At 49.1% G+C, this 21,389-nt stretch overlaps 2 protein-coding genes across 3 annotated transcripts; both read right to left on the bottom strand.

The window, feature by feature from the left end:
- Positions 1-3,423: 3,423 nt before the first annotated feature.
- LOC308580530 (uncharacterized protein) lies at positions 3,424-8,751 on the bottom strand. Its single transcript, XM_081182313.1, has 3 exons — positions 8,645-8,751; positions 7,342-7,437; positions 3,424-6,896 (listed from the first exon to the last, which is right to left on the bottom strand). The coding sequence occupies exons 1-3, from the start codon at positions 8,730-8,732 to the stop codon at positions 4,999-5,001; spliced, it is 2,082 nt and encodes a 693-aa protein (XP_081038439.1). The 5' UTR covers positions 8,733-8,751; the 3' UTR covers positions 3,424-4,998.
- A 3,123-nt stretch (positions 8,752-11,874) lies between these two features.
- LOC308580713 (uncharacterized protein) lies at positions 11,875-19,354 on the bottom strand. 2 transcript variants are annotated; one of them, XM_081182773.1, is made up of 6 exons: positions 18,597-18,690; positions 17,797-18,258; positions 16,940-17,069; positions 16,567-16,652; positions 16,412-16,457; positions 11,875-12,973 (listed from the first exon to the last, which is right to left on the bottom strand). In XM_081182773.1, exons 1-6 carry the CDS (start codon positions 18,621-18,623, stop codon positions 12,078-12,080), a joined length of 1,647 nt encoding a protein of 548 aa, XP_081038899.1. In that variant the 5' UTR covers positions 18,624-18,690; the 3' UTR covers positions 11,875-12,077. The 2 variants fall into 2 exon arrangements, with proteins under 2 accessions (XP_081038899.1, XP_081038900.1); XM_081182774.1 differs by lacking the exon at positions 18,597-18,690 and adding an exon at positions 19,330-19,354 and having other exon boundaries at positions 11,877-12,973.
- Between the last annotated feature and the right edge of the window lie 2,035 nt (positions 19,355-21,389).

The following is a 21,389-nucleotide window of genomic DNA, read 5'->3' as shown; positions in this document are numbered from 1 at the left end:
CACTTCCAATTGCTTAACAGCAAAATGACAGGGTCTCCACCTGTATCAGGCTGCTGAAGTGAAGAAAGCAAGCTGGGATTCTCTGCAGTAGAATGTGCTCAGAGGCATTCTTTTCATTCATAGTAACTCTTCCCCTTTCCTGCCTGGCTGTGTCCATTACCGTAACCCAAAGGTCTACATATCAAAGTAAATCAAGACGCTCAGAGTCTGCCCACTCGCAAGGGGTTAATGGAGGGATGGGAGATGTGGTCCTCCAGATGTTGAACTTCCAACTCCTATCAACCCCAGCCAGCAGGATTGGTGGCCAAGATGGTTGTGTAGGATAGCTACATCTGGAGGGGAACAGGTCTCCCACTTGCAATAAGCACAAAGGGATGCTCACCATCTGCTTTTGCAAAAGGCAGCTGATTGGGGGCAGGAAAGAGGTCTATAAGATCAGATGGGCAGGAACTGTCTGAATGGGTGTTATGCATCACTCACTAGACCTTAAGAAAGCTTGGGTGAGTTGCATTTCATGGACTTGCATAGGCGTAAGGGTCAGACCTGTGTAGATTAAATTATTATTATTATTAGATTGAATCTTTAAAAAGGCTGTTCTGTTTCAGCTACCAAGAAGTCTGCAATCCAAATCCTGCAAATCGAGCAACGTTGGCATACAAACACGTTTATTCCGCTTTCAAGGTTCAGAATTAAAACAATTGTTCGTAAGGGGAAGAATCGAAAAAGATGGCTGGAAGGACATGGAACAGAAAAAGGGAAGATTCAAACAGGAAGCGAGTGGCAGCTGGTGGAAAGTTATAGCCCAGGCTGTGCTTACAAAAAAGAATAAATATTAAAGTGAGATGTATTTAAAGTTTTGCACGAAGGTCATCCAAACTCTTGCCAAGAACAGCTAGATTCTGTGACCTGTGTAAAGTATGCATGTTAGGGCCATTGCATTAGCTGATTTGGGTTGCGATCCAATGCACGTTTACCTGCGAGTAAGTTCCCATTGATGTAAAAGAGGTATACTTTTGAGAAGACACGCTTAAAATTACACATTTGCTGGACAATTCACATTATTTTATTACAGGTTTATCCCACCTCTCCAAGAAACACAAGGTTCTCCCCCATTTTAGCTTCACAATGATCCTGTAAGGTAGGCTGAGAGAAAGCGACTGGCCCAAGGTCAGCGAGCTTCATGCCTGAGTGGGGATCTTAACCCTGGTCTCTCAGGTCCAAGTCCGACACGAACCATTACACCACACTGGAACTCTAAAAATATATATTTTTCAAACGGTGTCCTGATAATAAATCAGCAGGTGGTGGTGGTGGTTGTTTTAAAAAATCACTTTGAAAAACACAAAATCATTGTTGAAACTGCAGGTGACAAGAACAGGTAGCAGAGGCACTTTCCTCCTGAGTGACAGCAAACCTCTTCCTAGTTGATGGCTGCTTTGTGTGAGAGATCTAAAAACAAAGTTTTTGTTTATCTTGTCTCTCAGCTAATCATTCCTTTAACTTGCTGCTCCCAATTAAAATCCGGAATAGGGGACCTGTGCTTCTCCAGCTGTTGAACTCCCAACTCCCATCAACTTATTTTTTATATACTGTGTGTTGTTATTCCTGTAAGTTGCTTCAGGACTCCTTTTGTGTGACGCGGTACATAATAATAATAATAATAATAATAATAATAATAATAATAATAATAATAATAATAATAATAATAATAATTTATTATTTATACCACACCCATCTGGCTGGGTTTCCCCAGCCACTCTGGGCGGCTTCCAACAAAACACTAAAATACAATAATCTATTAAACAGTAAAAGCTTCCCTAAACAGGGCTGCCTTTAGAAGTCTTCTAAAAGTTTGGTAGTTATTTTTCTCTTTGACATGGAACTGATTTTGAACTGCTGGTTTTGAACTGGCGCCAGTCATCACAGTCAATGGTCAGGAGGGATGGGAGATGGAACACCATTTGGAGGGTCACAAGCTTCTTCCTGTTCTACTCAATATTCAGTTTCTGCTTTTTGTGGGCAGCAGCAATGGAACGGGGGTAGTACAACCCTCCAGCTTCACCCTCTGACCCCTGCAAAACTTGCCGCTTGCAAAGATGCCCACTTCTGTCTCATCGCCGCACAGCATGAGGACTAGAATGAGGACTAGTTCTGGGTACCACAATTCAAGAAGGACACTGACAAACTGGAACGTGTCCAGAGGAGGGCAACCAAAATGGTCAAAGGCCTGGAAACGATGCCTTACGAGGAACGGCTAAGGGAGCTGGGCATGTTTAGCCTGGAGAAGAGGAGGTTAAGGGGTGATATGATAGCCATGTTCAAATATATAAAAGGATGTCACATAGAGGAGGGAGAAAGGTTGTTTTCTGCTGCTCCAGAGAAGCGGACACGGAACAATGGATCCAAACTACAAGAAAGAAGATTCCACCTAAACATTAGGAAGAACTTCCTGACAGTAAGAGCTGTTCGACAGTGGAATTTGCTGCCAAGGAGTGTGGTGGAGTCTCCTACTTTGGAGGTCTTTAAGCAGAGGCTTGACAACCATATGTCAGGAGTGCTCTGATGGTGTTTCCTGCTTGGCAGGGGGTTGGACTCGATGGCCCTTGTGGTCTCTTCCAACTCTATGATTCTATGATTCTATGATTCTTCTATGATTCTAGAACGTTGGCTTGCTTTTAAATGAAAGCTGAATTTATGAGGCGGGATTTCTACACCTAAACCAAACCTTTTGCAGCGGTGCTGAATATACACACAGCATTGTTGGAATACCTGGGGCTCCACCCCATGCTTTCACCTACTCCCTGTTCTCAGATTTCCAAATTACGTACTTCTCCGACACCACTAGGGCTGAACAACAACAAAACAAAAATGCTCTTAAAAAAATAATAGTGCTTCTCAGCATGCAACGCGCAGACACACTGCTCTGGGTAATTTCTTTTAACCACTCACGCAAAACCTTTGTGTGTATATCCAGTTGCAGGCATCATTCCACATATAGTGGGACCTCGGATTACAGACGCTTCAGGTTACAGACTCCGCTAACCCAGAAATAGTACCTTGGGTTAAGAACTTTGCTTCAGGATGAGAACAGAAATTGGTCAGCGGCAGCGGGAGGCCCCATTAGCTAAAATGGTACCTCAGGTTAAGAACAGTTTCAGGTTACTGGAGTAAATATATGAACTATTTGAAAAGTAATTGTGACGAACAGATTACGCTAGTAGGATTGCAAGAAGTTTTGTAAAGTGGATTATTTGAAATACTGCAAGAAAGACTATGAAGAGAATTATTAGTTAAGGATAACTAAATGTAATATAGAAATTAAGAAATGCAGAATAAGTGATAAAGAACGGAAAATCATCAGAGGTGTTGATGGAAGTCTAAAATATTGTATAAGATGAGAAGATACGCTATATGTTGGAACTGGTGTGTGTGTGTGTGTGTGTGTGTGTGTGTGTGTGTGTGTGTGTACAGTTTCAGGTTAAGAATGGACCTCCAGAACGAATTGCTCTTAACCTGAGGTACCACTGTATTTCAAACCGAATCAAACTTTGGGGGAAGCCGTGACTGTTTAAAGTGACATATAGTGCTTTCAAGGTATGGAAAGGTAAGGAGCACATGTCCCTTTGATGGGTCCCTCCCTCAGTGGTACAACCCAGTTAGCAATACAGTGGTACCTTGGTTCTCAAACGCCTTGGTACTCAAACCTCTTGGTTCCCAAACACCGAAAACCCTGAAGTAAGTGTTCCGGTTTTTGAACATTTTTTGGAACCAAACGCCCAATGTGGCTGTTGGCTATTGTTTCCAGGGCACCTGCACCAATCAGAAGCTGCGCCTTGGTTTTTGAACATTTCGGAAGTCAAACGGACTTCCGGAATGAATTAAGTTTGGCACTTTTGTTTTAGCTATTTGTTTTGCTTTTTTGTTTTTGAGGCTTTTTCGGTTAATTTGTTTTTGTGACTATGTGGAACCCAGTTCAGCTTACTGATTATGTGGCTGCGGAAATGGATAAAAGCCCCCCATCCAAACAATGGCTATCATCAGTGCAGGTAAGGAATTAAAAAAAATATTTTTTTTTTTATCATCTGCAACACTTATTTATTTTATAATACAGTACATTGATTATTGCTTTCATTTTATGGATCAATGGTCTCGTTAGAGAGTAAAATTCATGTTAAACTGCTGTTTTAGGGGTTGTTTTTAAAAGTCTGGAATGGATTAATTAATTTTGCATTTCTATGGGAAAGTGTGCCTTGGTTTTGGAAAGCTTTAGTTTTGGAACGGATTTCCAGAATGGATTAAGTTTGAGAACCAAGGTACCACTGTACTCCTATTTTTTCTTTGCTTGTGTCCTCTTGCAGCTTCTTCATTCTAGGGTGCCAGTGGTTTAATCTGTGGAGGGAGAGGGTCGTTCTGAAAGTTGGACATGACATGTTTCCAGCCTCTGCCACACTCTGTGACACAGCTGAGTCCAATGAGACCCCCTTGGCAACCAGAACCTGAACTTGCAATACAAACAATCCAGTGGGTCCCACTTCCTTCCCCGTGTCACGCAACTTTGGCTCCTCAGCCCAACTTCAGCTCTTTAACTAGGAGTAAGGAACTTTAGCCAAGCCACGCCCACCTGCCAATCACCAGGTGTCATATATGACGTCACATGCAGGCACATAAAAAGACAGCTGGATAGGGCCATAAACGGCTTCTGAAACAGCAAAGATCAGTTGGTTGGCAGTACCTCAAAGCACAGCACAGGGTCCCTTGCAAAGAGCTCTGTGTGGTGCTTTGACGTGCCAACAATCAACTGAGTGCTGGGCCTTCAAAGCACCACATCACGTGATGTGGGCTCACGTGATCACATTTGGCCCATGGAGGTGTGGGGAGGCAAGGCAGATACGGACCAGCTACAGTTGGTTTACTGGGTAAGGGGGAAGTATTTAAGTGTTTCTGTGTGTGAACAGCTGAAGGGGAAGCAAAATGGGAATGAGATTTGCACAGCATCGATCAAGGGGGGTTAGTAGTGGGCATGTGAGCAACTGGCTGAGTCCAGCTTCTGGCAGGGGCTGTCAAACTCTCGGCCTCTTGCCCCAAACCGTTTCCCCCTATGGTCCTCCATGCATCACCAGCAGATTTGGCCACCCACGGGAAAGGGCCAACGGGATCTAGTGGAGACGACCAGACTTCCTGCTGCTCCAGCGGGACCCTCCTTTCGCCGTCCCCTTCCCACCATTCGGGCACGGCCTTTGCCAGCGATGCATCATCTTGGTTGCTCTGTGGCGGGCATTGGTCTTCGGAGACCGCGTGAGCACGCTGGTGCCGGTTGCGGTGGGAGCTGCGGCCGAAGCACTTCCCGCAGTAGGCGCACGGAAAGGGCTTCTCTCCGGTGTGCGAGAGCCGGTGGCGGTCGAAGTGCGAGCTCCAAGCAAAGCCCTTGCCGCAGACATCGCACTGGTAGGGCTTCTCTCCGCGGTGCAACCGGCGGTGACGTTCAAGCACCGCCGCGCTGCTGAACCCTTTCCCGCATTCGGGGCAGCGGTGAGGCTTGGACTTGGCGTCGTGGAGGCGCCGGTGGGTGGCCAGCGTGGCACCGACGGCAAAGGTCTTGCCGCACTCCCCGCAGCCGTGGGGCCGGGCCCCGGTGTGGATGCGCCGGTGCCTCTCCAAGTGGGAGCCCACCGTGAACCCCCGGCCGCAGTCCCCGCACTCGTAGGGCTTCTCCCCGGTGTGGATACGCCGGTGTCGCTCCAAGTGCGAACTCCACCCGAAGCTTTTGTCGCAGTCCGGACACTGGTGAGGTTTCCCGCCGGTGTGGCTGAGCTGGTGTTTGGCCAGAGAGGCAGGGTCCCGGAAGCTGCGGGCGCACTCTGGGCAGGAGTGCGGCCTGCTGTTGCTGTGGGCGCGTTGGTGCTTGAGGAGGGCGGAGCACCAGCTAAACCGCCGCCCACATTCCGGGCACTGGTAGGGCTTTTCCCCTGTGTGGACGCGCTGGTGTTTGAGCAGGTTGGAGCTGTGGCTGAAGCGTTTCCCGCAGACGGCGCACGGATAGGGCCGTGCCTCGGCCTCAGCCTCCTGTTCCTCCGCTGCCTCTGCATCCTCGTGCTCCAGAGGGGTCTGGGTGGCTTTGTGCTTGAAGCGCTGAGGCTGAGTGATGTGGTTGACCCGCTTGCCGCAATCCGCGCATTTTGAGGGCGGCGCCTCCTCGGGCAGAGCCGCCCCGGCGTGCGTTCGCCTGTGGCGATCCAGGTGCGAGCTCCAGGCAAACGCCCGCCCGCACTCGGGACACTTGTAGGGCTTCTCGCCCGTGTGGATCCGCCGGTGCCTCTCCAGGTGGGAACTCCAGGCGAAGCTCTTCCCGCAGTCGGCGCACTCGTGGGGCTTCTCTCCGGCGTGGCTCTTGCGGTGCCGGTCCAGGGCCGCCGGCTCGCTGAAGCACTTCCCGCACTCGGGACAGCGGTTGGGCTTCTCTCCCCCCGGCGCGTGGGTCCGCTGATGGGTCAGCAGCGTGGAGCTGACGCTGAAGCTCTTCCCGCAGTCGGGGCAGTGGTATGGCCGCTCCCCCGTGTGGGTTCTCTGGTGGATCGTCAGGTCAGAGCGCTGGATGAAGCCTTTCCCGCACTCCTCGCACCCGTAGGGCTTCTCTCCCGTGTGGATCTTCTGGTGTTTCACCAAGGCGGACTTGTGGCTGAAGGTTTTGCCACACTGGAGGCAGTTGTTGGGGTTGTGGAGGGCGGCAGGAGGAGGGGGCGGGGATGAAGGCGGAGCGGGCGGCAGGGGGCTCTCAGCCAGGATGCCACTGTTCAGATCAACACCCCTGGGACTCTCGGAGTCTTCTGCTGCCGGCTCCACCTCTTTGGGGTCCTTCTGTGCAGGAAGATTCTCTTCTTCCATGTTGCCACCGATGGCTGGAGAGACAGGAAGAGGAAAAAGGAGGAGCCAGAGTTACACAAACAGGCCTGAATATAGGTTTGATGAGGTGTTCCACAGGGCAGGCGCCACCACCGAGAAGGCCCTCTGCCTGGTTCCCTGTAACCTCACTTCTTGGAGTGAGAGAACCGCTAGAAGGCCCTCGGAGCTGGACCTAAGTGTACTCAGGAACTATGTTCCACTTCTAATATCACTTCTCCTTTTCTGCCGTGAGCCCCCACCCCTTGACTGCCTGTGCACCCCACTCTCATGTCCTCTGCCAGCCAGCCAGCTGCGGTCTATGCACTGGAGCAAAATATATGGAGTCTGGCTCTCTGCCTTTAAGCTCCCTGTGTGATTCAGCCCCAGTGTGTGGAAGGCAGGACTGGCAGGGCTTATTCTGAATATCTGTAGCAAAGTATTTTAGGAAAGCCCATGACTCACCTGGAAGGATGACTCCCGGGTCCTGGAGGTCAAAGGTTGTCGCCTCATCTCCTTGTTCCAATCGCGATAGCAAGTCAGGCTTGGACAGTGGAAATTCTTCTCAATTGAAAAGAGGTTGAAAAGATGGGGGCAGGGGGAGGAAGAGGAGGGAATGCAGCTTTAGTTCAGCTTATAAATCATCCACCGCTACCCATATCTCAACTATTTGTAGGCCAATGTGGGCAGGATCTCCCGCTAAACCTATGGGTGATTTGAAATAGATCAGTAAGCGTTGTTGACTCCACATGTTTTAACAGCAGCAACAAACCCACCACCCACCCCAGTATTTGGCTTCTGAAACTAAGAATGTTTGGGCGAGGAGCAGGGAGACCAATAATTATTTTTTATATATAAAGATTTTGAGCTCAGTGTCGATACTGAAAGCAGAATATTGATCTGAACTGCAGAAACCCTCCCTGTTTACTCAATGTTCAGGGAACTGAACTTTGAACCTGTTTATTCTCATGCCATATTTGTGTGTTCACTATGCAAGCTCAGAATTCCTGAAAGTCTCATCTCTTCTCCTTTTCTTTTAAAAGAAGCCTGGGCTCTCACGGTTGCAAAGAACTGGGAATTCTCAAGTGAATGCGTCTGTGTAACTTGAAAGCTGGCACACGAACAGAAATCAATGTGCTGCAAAACATTGCTGTACCAATTTAGCACTTCTGACTTTAAAGCCGTCAGCAGCAATTACACCAAGCGACAAAATCATAGACATTTTGGCACATCTCTTCTCACTCCAGCCGCCACCCCGAAATAAATATGAACATTCCCGTATACAAAATGGAGTCCATCTCCCCAGATGGCATGTAGAGAGGGCACCACTCCCTTAGCAGCAGACTCTGTGAAGATGTGTGCCAACTCCCTGAACCCCCACCCCACCCCTGTAATCTGGGTTTTTTGGGGGAAATTTGAATTTGAAAATAACCTGGGGAATTTTCCTATGTAAATTAGGGTGATCTGCATAAGGCTAATTTCCATCAGAACCATTTTCAGCTTGCATTGGAAAATGTTCCAAAGCCCTAGAGAGTGATGTCTTTTAGCATGTACATTTTATTTGTATTTAGTAAACAAAGCTGAGCAGTTTGATGATTGCCTGATATTGCATTTGTAATTAGTTTTCACGATTGAACTTATGAAACAGAAGACTTTCCGCAGAAGGGGGAAAAAAACGTTTTGGAGGTTTTTCTGCTTCATGTCACTGGCTTCCCCCTGTAAAAGTTTATGGGTGGAGGAGAGGAGGAGGCAGCCAGCATCGTCCTACCAAGTGCCATCAGCGTCTCGTAGCTCTCCTGCATGACGTCGTGGTACAAGGCCTTCTGCCGGGGATCCAGCAGCACATACTGCTCCATTGCCACCAGCAGCCGCAGCTCAGACAGATCGCAGCCTCTGGAAGAACAAGCAGCAGGTCCCATTGGCCAAACTCCAGGCAAAGGAAGAACTGGAGCAGGGCTGGATTTAGGTTTCATGAGGCCCTAAGCTACTGAAGGTAATGGGGCCCTTTATATGCCCAGCTGTCATTTGTCAGCAACAAATTGTCACTGTTTTTTGTGTTGAATATATGCTATATGAGGGACGCGGGTGGCGCTGTGGGTTAAACCACAGAGCCTAGGACTTGCCGATCAGAAGGTCGGTGGTTCGAATCCCCGCGATGGGGTGAGCTCCCGTTGCTCGGTCCCTGCTCCTGCCAACCTAGCAGTTCAAAAGCACGTCAAAGTGCAAGTAGATAAATAGGTACCGCTCCGGTGGGAAGGTAAACAGCGTTTCCATGCGCTGCTCTGGTTCACCAGAAGTGGCTTAGTCATGCTGGCCACATGACCTGGAAGCTGTACGCCGGTTCCCTCGGCCAATAAAGCGAGATGAGCGCTGCAACCCCAGAGTCGGTCACAACTGGACCTAATGGTCAGGGGTCCCTTTACCTTTACCTTATATGCTATATGGTAATTGATGGACCTAATAGGTACCTAAAGCCATTTGCACATAACAAATAGGAGCTTACACAACACAAAACATTGTTGCTGTATGTAGATTTTATTTCATTTGCTTTTTCTATTATATTTTGGAAATGTACATCCAGTTGTTGTTTTTCCTTTAATTTTTTTGGGCGGCCCCAAGAGAGTGGGGCCCTAAGCTATAGCTTGTTTAGTTTATACGTAAATCCGGCACTGAACTGGAGGTTATGGGCAACAGTAAGCAAATGATGGCTTGATTTCACAATATACATTTTAGACTGGATTTTATTGCAAACTGTCTCAGGTGCCTTTGCTGCGAGAGGGTGAGCAATACCTTTGAATGGGTGGGTGTATATATGTATTTGTCTTATTTCATAAAATTTATACATTGCTTCATTGTAAAAACAACCCCCCCCGAAAAAAACAGAATAAAACGATACAATTTTTGGTAAAAACAACTACTGAAAACATTTCTTAAAGAATTAAAATCCGCCTGTAAGCTAAAAACACATATAAAAATCTCACCAATCTCGGTAGCCTTGCCTGAGGAAAAAAAGTCCTTAGCAGGCACCGAAAAGAGCACAATGGAAGTACTTGCTTGATATCAAACCAGCAGAGAGTTCCAAAGTATAGGTGCTGCCACACTAAAATATCTAATTATTACAAATGCAGGCTGAGTATTTCTGTGGCACCTGTGGCAGTGCCCGTTCCGCAGATGGAAGCAGCTAAGTGGGCATATTTGGGGTCAGGTGAGCTCAGAAGTCAACTGCTCCTAATAAGCTATTGAGGGCTTTATACACCAATAACACCACCTTGAATTTGGCTCGGTAGCGATAAATAGATATACTGCATGCTCATACATCCTCATTCTTTTCTCATGGGGGGGGGGAGGAACCCCTTCAGTTCCATGACACAAACAGGTACAAAGCTCACCTGCTTCTGTCACCATCCCTTACTACCTTTCCACTTTTCTTCCCCTGTCAGGACTCAGGGATTCGTTTAACTGCCCTGCAGCCAAACATAATATAATATAAATAGGATCTTCTCTGTCTCGCCTTCTTGTGACACTAATTTTTTTTTAAAAAAATCTTCCTCCCTTAACACACCTGTGAAGTTGTTAAAAGCTCCGGCCGGGAGGAGGAAGGAGCAACCTTCTCACGTGGCTGTCAAAAGAACAACAGAAAACCTGTGCTGAAATAAAACAGATGTAATCCCTAGCGGAAATGCTGCTGTCAAATAAGGATGTGTTTTGGGCTGTGCTTTGAGGGCTATGTTTAAATTTAAAAACGCTGAAGGATATAACTGCAGGGTTTCCCCTAAGCTCCCCCCACCCATTTTCTGGTGGTGCTCGGTTTGGTTTCTGAATCCCACACCCCAACAAAACGCGCTGTGTCGTTTTGCAGCACACGCCAGAGCAAGCATCCAAATAAACCGGTGCATCTTGCAAGTGGGGTTTTTCGCCGCACAAACGCATCGTCGAGTGGGGGGAAGCTGTGGAAGATAGGGTCCCCCCCCCTCGAAAACGCAAACATGTCTGCTGTTTTTTAAGTGTCCCCCTTCGCTGCTCTCCCTATTGATCAGATGCAGAGATTGATCTCTGAGGGAAAATCCCCCTCTGTCTTGTGTTTGCTGCGTAAAAACCAGCGCCACCACCGCGCCTCGTTTGGAAAGGGAGGCTTTAAAATGGAGGCTTTAAAACAAGAAAAAGACTCATTTCTCTCCATCTCTCCCTTGAACACAACTGCTCCGTTTTCCCGATCTCTTCTGGGTTACCTGGAGTCTCCGGCTGCTGAAGGGTTAAGCGCTGCGAGCGGCGCCCGCGGCTGCTGCGCCACGAGGCTGAGCCCGGCCAGCGGCAGTTCTCCCTCCGGTCGGCCACCCGGCCGAACGCCGTGCTTCGCCAGGAGCAGCAGCCGCGGCTGCCTGGTCGCTACGGGGGAACCCGCCGCAGCTGGGGTGACCTAGGAAGCTCAGCCCCCTGATATCCTGGGTGGGAAAGAATAGAGAGCTTGGGAAAGGCAGGGAGCGAGATCCCCTCCCTCAGCTGTAGCCAGAGCCCTCTGGTGGTCGTGCCTGCGACGCCTCTTCCTCGCCTGCTCTCCTTGCGTCAGCCAGATCATTCCCCTCCAAAAAGAGAGTTAAAAGTGGTCTCCCAAATACTGTGCTGACTTTTAAAGCCCTAAATCGCTTCGGCCCTTTATACCTGATGGAGCGTCTCCATCCCCATCGTTTAGCCCGGACCCTGAGGTCCACCTCCGAGGGTCTTCTGGCAGTTCCCTCGCTGCAAGAAGTGACGTAACAGGGAACCAGGCAGAGGGCCTTCTCGGTAGTGGCGCCTGCCCTGTGGAACGCCCTCCCACCAGATGTCAAGGAGATAAAAGAACTACACAACTTTTGGAAGACATCTGAAGGCAGCCCTGTATAGGGAAGTTTTTAACGTTTGATGTTTTCATATGTGTTGTAAGCTGCCCAGAGTGGCTGGGGCAACCTAGCCAGATGGGCGGAGTATACATAATAAAATTATTGTTGTTGTTATTGTTGTTATTATTTTTATTATGCAATACCTACATGGTTTGTAAGAAACACAAAAGTTCCATAAAAAAGAAGCGGGCACATGCATTCAAATCAAAGCTTTTCCAAACCACATAGTAATTTACAAAAAGACACATCTGCCAAAAGGCACAAAATGCAAAAAGAACCTAGACTTGAAAGCTCTTCCACACAGAGGACATTTTTGCAATTGCCCTAAGAGTGGACTCTCTCATTATGTTGAACAAGACCTGAACGTTTAACGAAGCCTTTGCCACAGTCGAAGCACTGATGGGGTCGCTCGCCTGTGTGGGTTCTATAGTGATAGACGAGTTTCATGCGCTGATTAAATCTTTTCCCGCAGTCAGGACACTGGAATGGCTTCTCTCCAGTGTGAAGTCTCTGGTGCTGGGTCAGGGATGATTTCACTCTGAAGCTCTTGCCACAATGGGGGCACTGGTAAGGCTTCTCCCCTGTGTGGATCCTCTGGTGACGAACAAGAGTTGACCGGGCTTGGAAGCTCTTGCCGCACTCATGGCATTTGTGGGGCCTGTTGGCTGTGTGACTCATCCGATGCCGATCAAGGCTTGATTTGCAAGCGAAACTTCCCCCACAGTCCTTGCAAGCGTACGATCTTTCTCTTGTGGTAGAGGCAACATGTTTAAAGAGGACTGAACTATTGCTTAAGGTGTTTTCAGAGGGATTCAGTTCAGTGAAGATCTCTGAGTGGCCTACAACGTCAGAGCTGAAGGGGGGCCATTTTTCACATTCAAGCCACATGTAGGACGTTTTTCCTCTGGCGTCCCTTTTCTCATACCCTGATGTGCTTGTGTATGTTTCCCCAGGCCAAGTAGAAGTGTAGTCAACCACTTCTTGTTCGGTTTGTAAGTGGATCTGTGGATCGTGGTTTTCTTCCAAATTGCTTCCAAAATGAAATGCGTTTTCCTCTTCCTTCCATGGGTGGCTTCCTTGCTGATCGCTTTGCTGTGGCCGGTACCAGCTCACATTATCTTCTTCTTCCTTCATAGGCCAGGAAGGAATCTCATTCCCTTCGTCTTTAGGATCATCCTGCCAAAACTCGCTTTCTGAATTTATTTCCACCGTATTGATTTCTGGAACAACAACACCAACAATAAAATAGCATTCTCCCATTGGACATTCTTGCATCGCAGGCAATTGGCTTAGATCAGTGTTTCCCAACCACTGTTCCGCGGCACACCAGTGTGCCGCGAGATGTTGCCTGGTGTGCCGCGGGAAAAATTAAAAAATTCGAAAGATTTTTTTTTTAAGTCAAATTTTCGATTGGGGCGCCGTCACTAGATGACCCCTGGGGTTCCCTCCCTCCCGCTCTGCGCCTCCCTCCTCCTCCTCCTCCTCCTCCTCCGGGGAGGCCCTTCCTGGCTCTCGGCCAAGGCTTGGCGGCTGCCACTCACTCACTCGCTTGCCCACCCGTCCCTCCATCCCTGCACCCGGCCTCTCCCCCTCTGTCCCCGGCGTGGGGGCTGCCGGGATCCGTAGTCCCCTCGCCCTTGGGCTCCGCGCCCGTGCGGGGTGCGCAAACTACGTTTCCCAGCGTGGCCTGGCGGGCCGGGTGTTTTGTTTGAAGCGCTCTTCTCCCGGCCATGGAATGAGCGCAGCGGCGGCGGCGGCGGCCGGGCGGGCAGGGGCTCTTCCGCGCAGCCTGCCTGCGCCCCCGCGGGGATCGGGCGGCAGGATGGAGCCCGGGGATCCCCGTGGAGGCGGAGCGGCGGCGGCGGCGGCTGCCCCCCAGGTAGGGCTGCGTCGGGGGGTTTTAATTTTTGCAATGCTGCATCCGCGCCAGAGGGGACGCATTGGACCGCGGGGAGACCCCTTGGCAGGCGTGCAAGGCAATGCATGCGTGCAGGCGTTACATGGAGTGCAGTGCAATGCAATGGCAACGCGGCGCCCTGCATGCATGCAGGCAACTTCCACCGGCGCTCCGGACTTGGCAGGTGAGGGAGGTCCCCAGTGGGTGGCAGAGAGAGTCGGGAGGGCGAAGGAGAGCCGGGGGGGAGCAGCGCTGCTCCCCGAGCCGAGCCCGGGGGGAAACTTTGCCGTCGTTGCGCCGGGTGTTGGAAGCGGAGGCTGGCGGGGGCCCCTCACCTGCAAAACCTGGTCGCCTCTCATATATTTTGTGCATTGCATTCATCGCCCGCTTTCTCCTCCAAGGAGCTCCCGGGGGCGCGCGTGGTTCTCCCTGTGTTATCCTCGCAACAACAGCCCTGCGAGGTGGGTCAGGCGAGTGGCCCAAGGGAGCACCCAGGGATTGTCCTGGCCAGGTGGGGTGATTTGAACCCTGCTCTCTGCCCGGTCTTCGTCCTCATTTAGCCCCCACATGTGCATGACTGTGCATGACTGAGGTTTTCCCCCCTCGTCTTGGCTATGGTGTGAGTCTGTGCTGTTAATTAATGGGGTTCTGCCTTCGGAGAAGATGAGCCAGCCCTCAAGGAGGTGATTATGTAATTTGCTAGCAATTCATGTCCCTCCCGGCGTGACGCTGCGCGCTGACGTCACGGGGCTGTAATGGTGGTGTGCCTCGAGATTTTTTTCATGAAACAAGTGTGCCTTTGCCCAAAAAAGGTTGGGAAACACTGGCTTAGATGATCATCAGGGTCCCTTCCCATTCTATAATTCTATGACCCATGAAGCTGAAAGTTGGGAGATTCAGGACAGACCAAAAAAAAGTACTTATTCACACAATGTACAGTTCAGACTATGGAATCTGCTCTCCCCAAGAGGTAGTGAAGGCCACCAAACTGGACAGCTTTAAAAGAGGATGTTATGTACTGAGTTGAATAGGATCCAAAATGCAGCAGTCTGATTGGTCCTGGAACAATAGGATTCAGAATGCAGCAGTCTGATTGGTCCACAGGAGCCACCCAATCCAGCTCCAGGTGGAAGTGAATCCGCAACCTGATTGGCCTACAGGAGAATCCCGGAATTAGCCAATCATGTGGGGTCTATTGTGTAAATAATGTATATAAAGCAGACATTCTGGGGGAACTTCCATTCCTCCTCACCACTATGAGCTGAATAAAGAGCATGAAATCCACTCTCGACTCCGAGTATATTTCAGAGGATTAGCCAAATTCATGGAGGACAGCGCTATTGATGATAACAATGGCTAGGTTCTGCCTCCACTGTTGGAGGAAATATACCTTCTGAGGGCCAGTTGGTGGGGATCACAAATGGGAGATTGCTGTTGCAATCAGGTCCTGCGTGCCTCTTTTCTTATGGGCATCTGTTTGGTCACTGCAGGGAAAGAGGATGGAAGACTTTGCCCTTTGAGCATTGTGGCCCTCCAAGTCCTCCAGCAGAATCCTTTCCTCTTCCCTTAAAACTGCAAATTCCGGGGACTGAACCTCAGCCCTCCTGCCCAGCACGTGTGCCCCCAACTGCTGCACTGTCCCCCTCGCAGTGCATTGAAGACAACATTCGTTAGCGACAAAGGAGCAGAATATGGTACCTCTGAGTCTCTAAAACTAAGAGATGGCCCTACATAACACAAAGGGAATACTGCTGAGCCAGAGGTGGCTGGTGGGTCGGAAGGCAGGGAGCCCGATCAGTAGGTGGAGCCAGGGAGAGGCGGAGCCAACTCATTCCAGTGGGGTCTCCCCATTCTCCTCCATGCTAAGTTCTACAAGGGAAATTCAGACTTAGGCAGGGGAAGCTGGCAGGCACTGCTGCCCTTCTAAGTCCGAAGGCAAACACATGACGGTGTGTGTGTGTGTGTGTGATGGAGGGCAGGCTGTAATTGGTGGGGCAGTGCCTCCTCCACCCTAATGGACCAGCCCCCAATGATTCAGAGCCCTCCAAGCTCCCTCTGTTGATCCTTTATGAAGCAGCCATGACAGCCCTATATTTCTTCTGCATCAAAGAGAGTGCCATAGGTGGTATCTTTTATTTTTATTATTTTTCTGACCCTTCACTGTAAGATCCCACGGTGGATTCTTACAATATAAAGATAAGGTAACGGTAAAGGGACTCCTGACCATTAGGTCCAGACTCTGGGGTTGCGGCTCTCATCTCACTTTATTGGCCGAGGGAGCCGGCGTACAGCTCATATGGCCAGCATGACTAAGCCATTTCTGGCAAACCAGAGCAGCGCATGGAAACGCCGTTTACCTTCCTGCTGGAGCGGTACCTATTTATCTCCTTGCACAGGCATGCTTTTGAATTGTTAGGTTGGCAGGAGCAGGGACCAAGCAACGGGAGCTCACCCTGTCGCGGGGATTCGAACTGCCGACCTTCTGATCGGCAAGCCCTAGTTAAACCACAGAGCCACCCGCGTCTTTTATTTTTGTTATTTTCCTGACCCTTCACTGAAAGATCCCAGGGTGGGTTCCAACAATATAAAGATGCAATATTCAAATCCGTTAACAGCAACCTGCAAAGCTTACCGCTTGCTTTGTTTGCAAAATGTCATTGCTTTGTTTTTCACTTGAGGATCTGTTTGCTGCCCTGGGCTCTCTGGGGCAGAAGGGAGAATTATAAATTCACTAACTAGGTAAGTAACTAAAATAATTTACCTGGATCGGCAACAGTGCAAGTTGAGACTGGATGTATGGATTCAGGCTGTTAAGGTCAAAAAGAAAGTGAGTGAGTGAGTGACAAGCACCCCTTGCAATTCCTCATTTATCTCCTCTCCCAAATCCCTTCCCTCTTTTCCCCAAGGTTTGCTCACCTGTATGGATGCTAGGATCCCTGTTTCAGACTTCTTAAGACTGGCAGCTTTTGTTTGTGATGTGTTGCTGTCTGACAGCTGAAGCACTGAAAAAGCAATGGTGATCTGTAAAAGAAATGCTTCACAGGCAACTGAATTCTACCTGGGCTCAGGAGACCCCAATCCAGGTTGCATAGCAGTTAGCAATTAAGGGACATGACAAAGCAAGCGGTTACTCAGCTGATGAGTATGTGTATAAGAGAGAAAGAATACTTGTTTCAGGCATGATATGTAATCCACACCTCAACTTGGCTAAAACGCATGCATCAACAAGTCCTCCTTCAGTGGCTCAGTTGTTTGCATCCAGCGACAAAGGGAAGGCAAGAGATCTTACCCATTGATGATGACCCGCTCTCATCACTTTCCTCCATGACTTTCCAGTAAAGGGTCTTTTGCCCGGGGTTCACTGAAGTCTGCTCACTTTTGGATAAAGACGTCGATGGCTCATCAAAATTCACTGGCAGCTGAAAAATGTTCACACCTAAAGATTTGTTTGCTGTATAGTCACAATAGTGCCATAAAGAATCAAAGTTCAGATTCCTGAAAACCAGAGGCAGGTTTTTGTCGTTGTAGTTGGAACACATTTCTGGAGTTTGCGGTTTTGCAGAGAGTTTATGCGAGGCTTATAGCGGCCAGAAGGAAAAAAATATTTTCATTTCCCACCAGCTTTAACCAGAGCAAAATTTCTGACCCACATTGTCTAGCCCAGGTGTGGACAACCTTTGACCCTCCATATCAGTGTTTCCCAAAGTTGGGTCTCCGGCTGTTTTTTTTTTTTTTGGACTACAGTTCCCATCATCCCTAACCACTGGTCTTGCTAGCTAGGGATGATGGGAGTTGCAGTCCAAAAACAGCCAAAGACCCAAGTTTGGGAAAAGATGCTCCAGATCATGGGTGTAGCCAAGGAGGAGGGGGAACTGCCCACCCTAGATCAAGTAAAACAATAGAAATAACTAACTGACCAATCACATCGGTTCTGCCCCCCCAATGAAAAATCCACGCTCCAGAACTACAACCTCCATCATCCCTGGCTATTGGTCATGCTTGTTGGGGCTGATGGGAGTTGTAGTTCATCAACATCTGGAGGATCAAAGGTTCCTCACATCTGGCCTAGCCCAACACGGGTAGACAGTATTATAGATTTTGAATAACCAGAATTAGTCATTGCACAAATCCTTCAGCATTCCTCACCTCCACGACGACTTCAGCTGGTTCTTGCTGTTGCAGGGCAGCCTCCACCATGCGAGCAATCTCTTTGCTGCTGCTGCTGCTGCCTGGCCCTCTAGTTCTCAGGCAAACTTGCATCTCCTCTGGAAGCAGAGACAAGAATTGTTCCAGGACGATCATATCCACAATCTGTTCCTTGGTGCATTCTTGAGGGCGCAGCCATCGATGAGCAGCATCGCTCAGGCGGGACAGCGTCCCCAGAGGAGTTTCTCCATGCGGGACAATGCTCTGGCGGAACACCTGCCGATGAGATTCCTGGCTGGCCAGACACAACGCCTTAGTCTCCGCAGGAGTGCCAACTTGGTCCGCCATCTTGGTTGGGGGACGTGACCGAGGAAACTTTCCAGGGGAGAGAGAGGCTGGAAGGAAAATCTGGCTGCTCAGAGGCCCAGCTAGAGCCATCGTTGTCCCAAGGAAAGTCCTATCCTATGAAATAGAGATTACAGAGTGTCTTGAAGTCCTTCTGAAATCCCAGTGTGTGACACAATCATAAATTTACCTCAGTTCCCCAGAAACGCTAACTGCTACACATATTTCCATCTTCCTTTGAAGGATGAAGCGGTATATAAACGACCTTAATAAATACATTTTAAAAAGCGTGTGTGTGTAAAAGTCTGTTTTTTATTCCTGTCTTGACCTCAGCCCTTCACCTGAAGGACATTGTTCTCTTATGAAAAGGAGATGTCAACAGATACATAGCTTTCCAAAGGCAAATGGCTGAACTCCTGTGCTGCACAATTTGCATAACAATTGAAGATACTCACTTTATAATGCATTGTATGAACGGCCATTTAGTTCTCTTTGCTTCTTATTGCCTTGAGGGGATTGCCTCTAAGGAGGGGAGACAACGTCTGGGAGGCAGATTGTACCAGGAGATGTAAAGGATCACAGCGTTTTACTTTGCATTAAGAGAGATAAAGAATCTTGCGGCACTTACTTCAAAATCAGTATTTAGGCCAGCCAAAATGTCACAAAATAATGGTCAAGTTTTCAGGTTCTCCAGAACTCTGCCTCAGCCTAATAGTTTACTATTAGCAAGGAGGGGGAGGAAAAAAAAGTTGGTGGGTAATGAAGCTATGGATTCTGCGTTTTCAAAAATTTCTAAAGTTTATTTGATTTGATTTTTTGCTTTAAATGACAATGGCTTTATTAAGCCCACTTGGTTTTAAATTAGTCTATGGATTTTAGCAGTGCCGGCTCCCAACCATTTGATTTGTATAGCGCTTGGGGAGCTCTTTGATCAAGTGGTTTATAAATCTCCTAAATAGAGGGGCACAGATTTACAGCTTTCCTCTAGCCCTGAGTGCATTATTTCTGACCTGCATAAACAAGCATAAGCTTTGGAAACAGGGCGAGCGAATTAATTTCTCATCATATAAAGGATCTGGAGCAAACGAAAAGAAAGAAATGGCAGGTGTTTGTTGTTGTCGTCCCATCCCCTGTCCCCCGCCCCATGGTACAAAATCTTTTATCTATGTTTGTTCCATCGATTCTTACCTGGAGCAAGAAGTTCAGAGGAATGCTGAGCAGGGTGTTCACCTGCTGCTCTCTCTACTGCAGGAGGCTCTGGGAAAGTCTTTCCCCTTCTCACACAATCCCATGAAACTAGCATCCAGGTGTAAGGAAGGACTAATCAACTAGAGGTTCAGCCTCTTAAATAAAACTCCTTTCATTCTAGCCTGGTAACAAAAACCCCCATGCACTGCCCTCTGGTGGGGAGAAGCTTAAATGACCCCATACCTGACTAGGATCACCTCTTCTGTTAAGGAAGTAGGTTAGTCATCTGACTGTGGAGATGGTGGGAGCCGGGGCTCCTTTTGTGCCTTTAACAGGAGCTTGAGCTGAGAAAGAAAAATCAGCAGGGGGAGCTTTCCATAGCAGAGTCAAACCCAGCCCCTGAATCAATCTGCAGCTCCTCCTGACCGGAGGAAAGAAGCTGGAACATTAACTATGACAATCTTCCCCCAACGTGGCGCCACCCAGATGTTTCGAACTACAACTCCCAGGGAGTTGCAGCCGAAAACATCTGGACTGTGTCAGGTTCGGGAAGGCTTCATGGTGACACTGAGTGCTGGAAGGGCAAACATTTTGCTTATTTCCCTCTTCCCTCCCCATCCCCTTTATTCAGTTTGCATCGTGCCTAATAATAATGATGATAATAATAATAATAATAATTTATTTATACCCCGCCTATCTGGCTGGGTTTCCCCAGCCACTCTGGGCGGCTTCCAACAAAATATTAAAATACAGTAATCCATCAAACATTAAAAGCTTCCCTAAAACAGGGCTGCCTTCAGATGTCTTCTAAAAGTCTAGTGGTAGTTGTTCTCTTTGACATCTGATGGGAGGTTGTTCCACAGGGAGGGCGCCGCTACCAGGAAGGCCCTCTGCCTGATTCCCTGTAACTTGGCTTCTCGCAGTGAGGGAACCGCCAGAAGGCCCTCGGCGCTGGACCTCAGTGTCTGGGCTGAACGATGGGGGTGGAGACGCTCCTTCAGATATACTGAACTGAGGCCGCTTAGGGCTTTAAAGGGCAGCACCAACACTTTGAATTCTGCTCAGAAATGTACTGGGAGCCAATATAGGTCTTTCAAGACTGGTGTTATGTGGTCTCGGCGGCCGCTCCCAGTCACCCGTCTAGCTGCCTCATTTCTATCCCACTTTCCCAAATCTTATATTTCTATCCCAATTTCCCTCCAAGGAGCTAGGTTAGGTTAGATAGAGAAGCAGGGGTTGGCCCCAAGCCACCTAAAGCGAGCTTCACAGTGGACGAGTGTTCATGAATTGGCAGGACAACAGGGAGGAGGAAGGGGTGTAGCCACAATTGGCACACACCAGGGCAAGGTGGAGGAGAGGTGGGGGGGGGGGTAGCTGGAATGTACTCACAGGGCGGCAGAAGATGGCGAAGGGCTGAGAGTCAGTGCCCAGGAACCAGAGACAAAGGGGCCCCTGTCTCCACGAACTCGGCCAGCTCCAAGGCACAGGGAGCGGTGGGCGGGTGCTCTATGAGGCTGAGGCAGGCAAGGACCCACAGCCCAGCTCCCTAGCTAGCCAGGTGGGGCTTGTTAGCTCTGGGAAGTGTGTGATTCCTCAGCTGGAGTAAGCTTGGAACAGGGGAGGGGCCACCTGTTCCTCATCAAGCCCCAATGCTGCAATCAGCCTGCAAAAGACAAAAGGGAAGCTGCCCCTGCTCAACCGCCCATGTTGATGGATCTCAGCTTAGGTGTTCCAGGAGTGCTACGGAACTGTACTTTTTGGGAATGTAGACACCTCTAGGTACTTGCTGCCAGGTATAATTAGGCATTTAAATCCAGGTCTCCTCAGGTCCCCAGGCGGGATCCTCAAATGAATATACACCACAAGCTTTCTAACTGGACTTTAAGGCAATGTTGTTGTTTTTCTGGGGATGCTCAAGGGAGCGCAGTGCCAGCACCTCCCCCCCCAAAGGAAAGCTTTAAGGCAGGCATGGCCAAACTTGGCCCTCCAGATGTTTTGGGACTACAATTCCCATCATCCCTGATCACTGGTCCCGCTAGCTAGGGATCATGGGAGTTGTA

This window comes from Podarcis bocagei (genome assembly GCF_964188305.1).
Source record: "Podarcis bocagei genome assembly, chromosome: 2".
Classification (NCBI taxonomy): Eukaryota; Metazoa; Chordata; class Lepidosauria; order Squamata; family Lacertidae; genus Podarcis; species Podarcis bocagei.
Note: the sequence above shows the minus strand (reverse complement) of the source record. Positions and strands in the feature narration are given on the sequence as shown.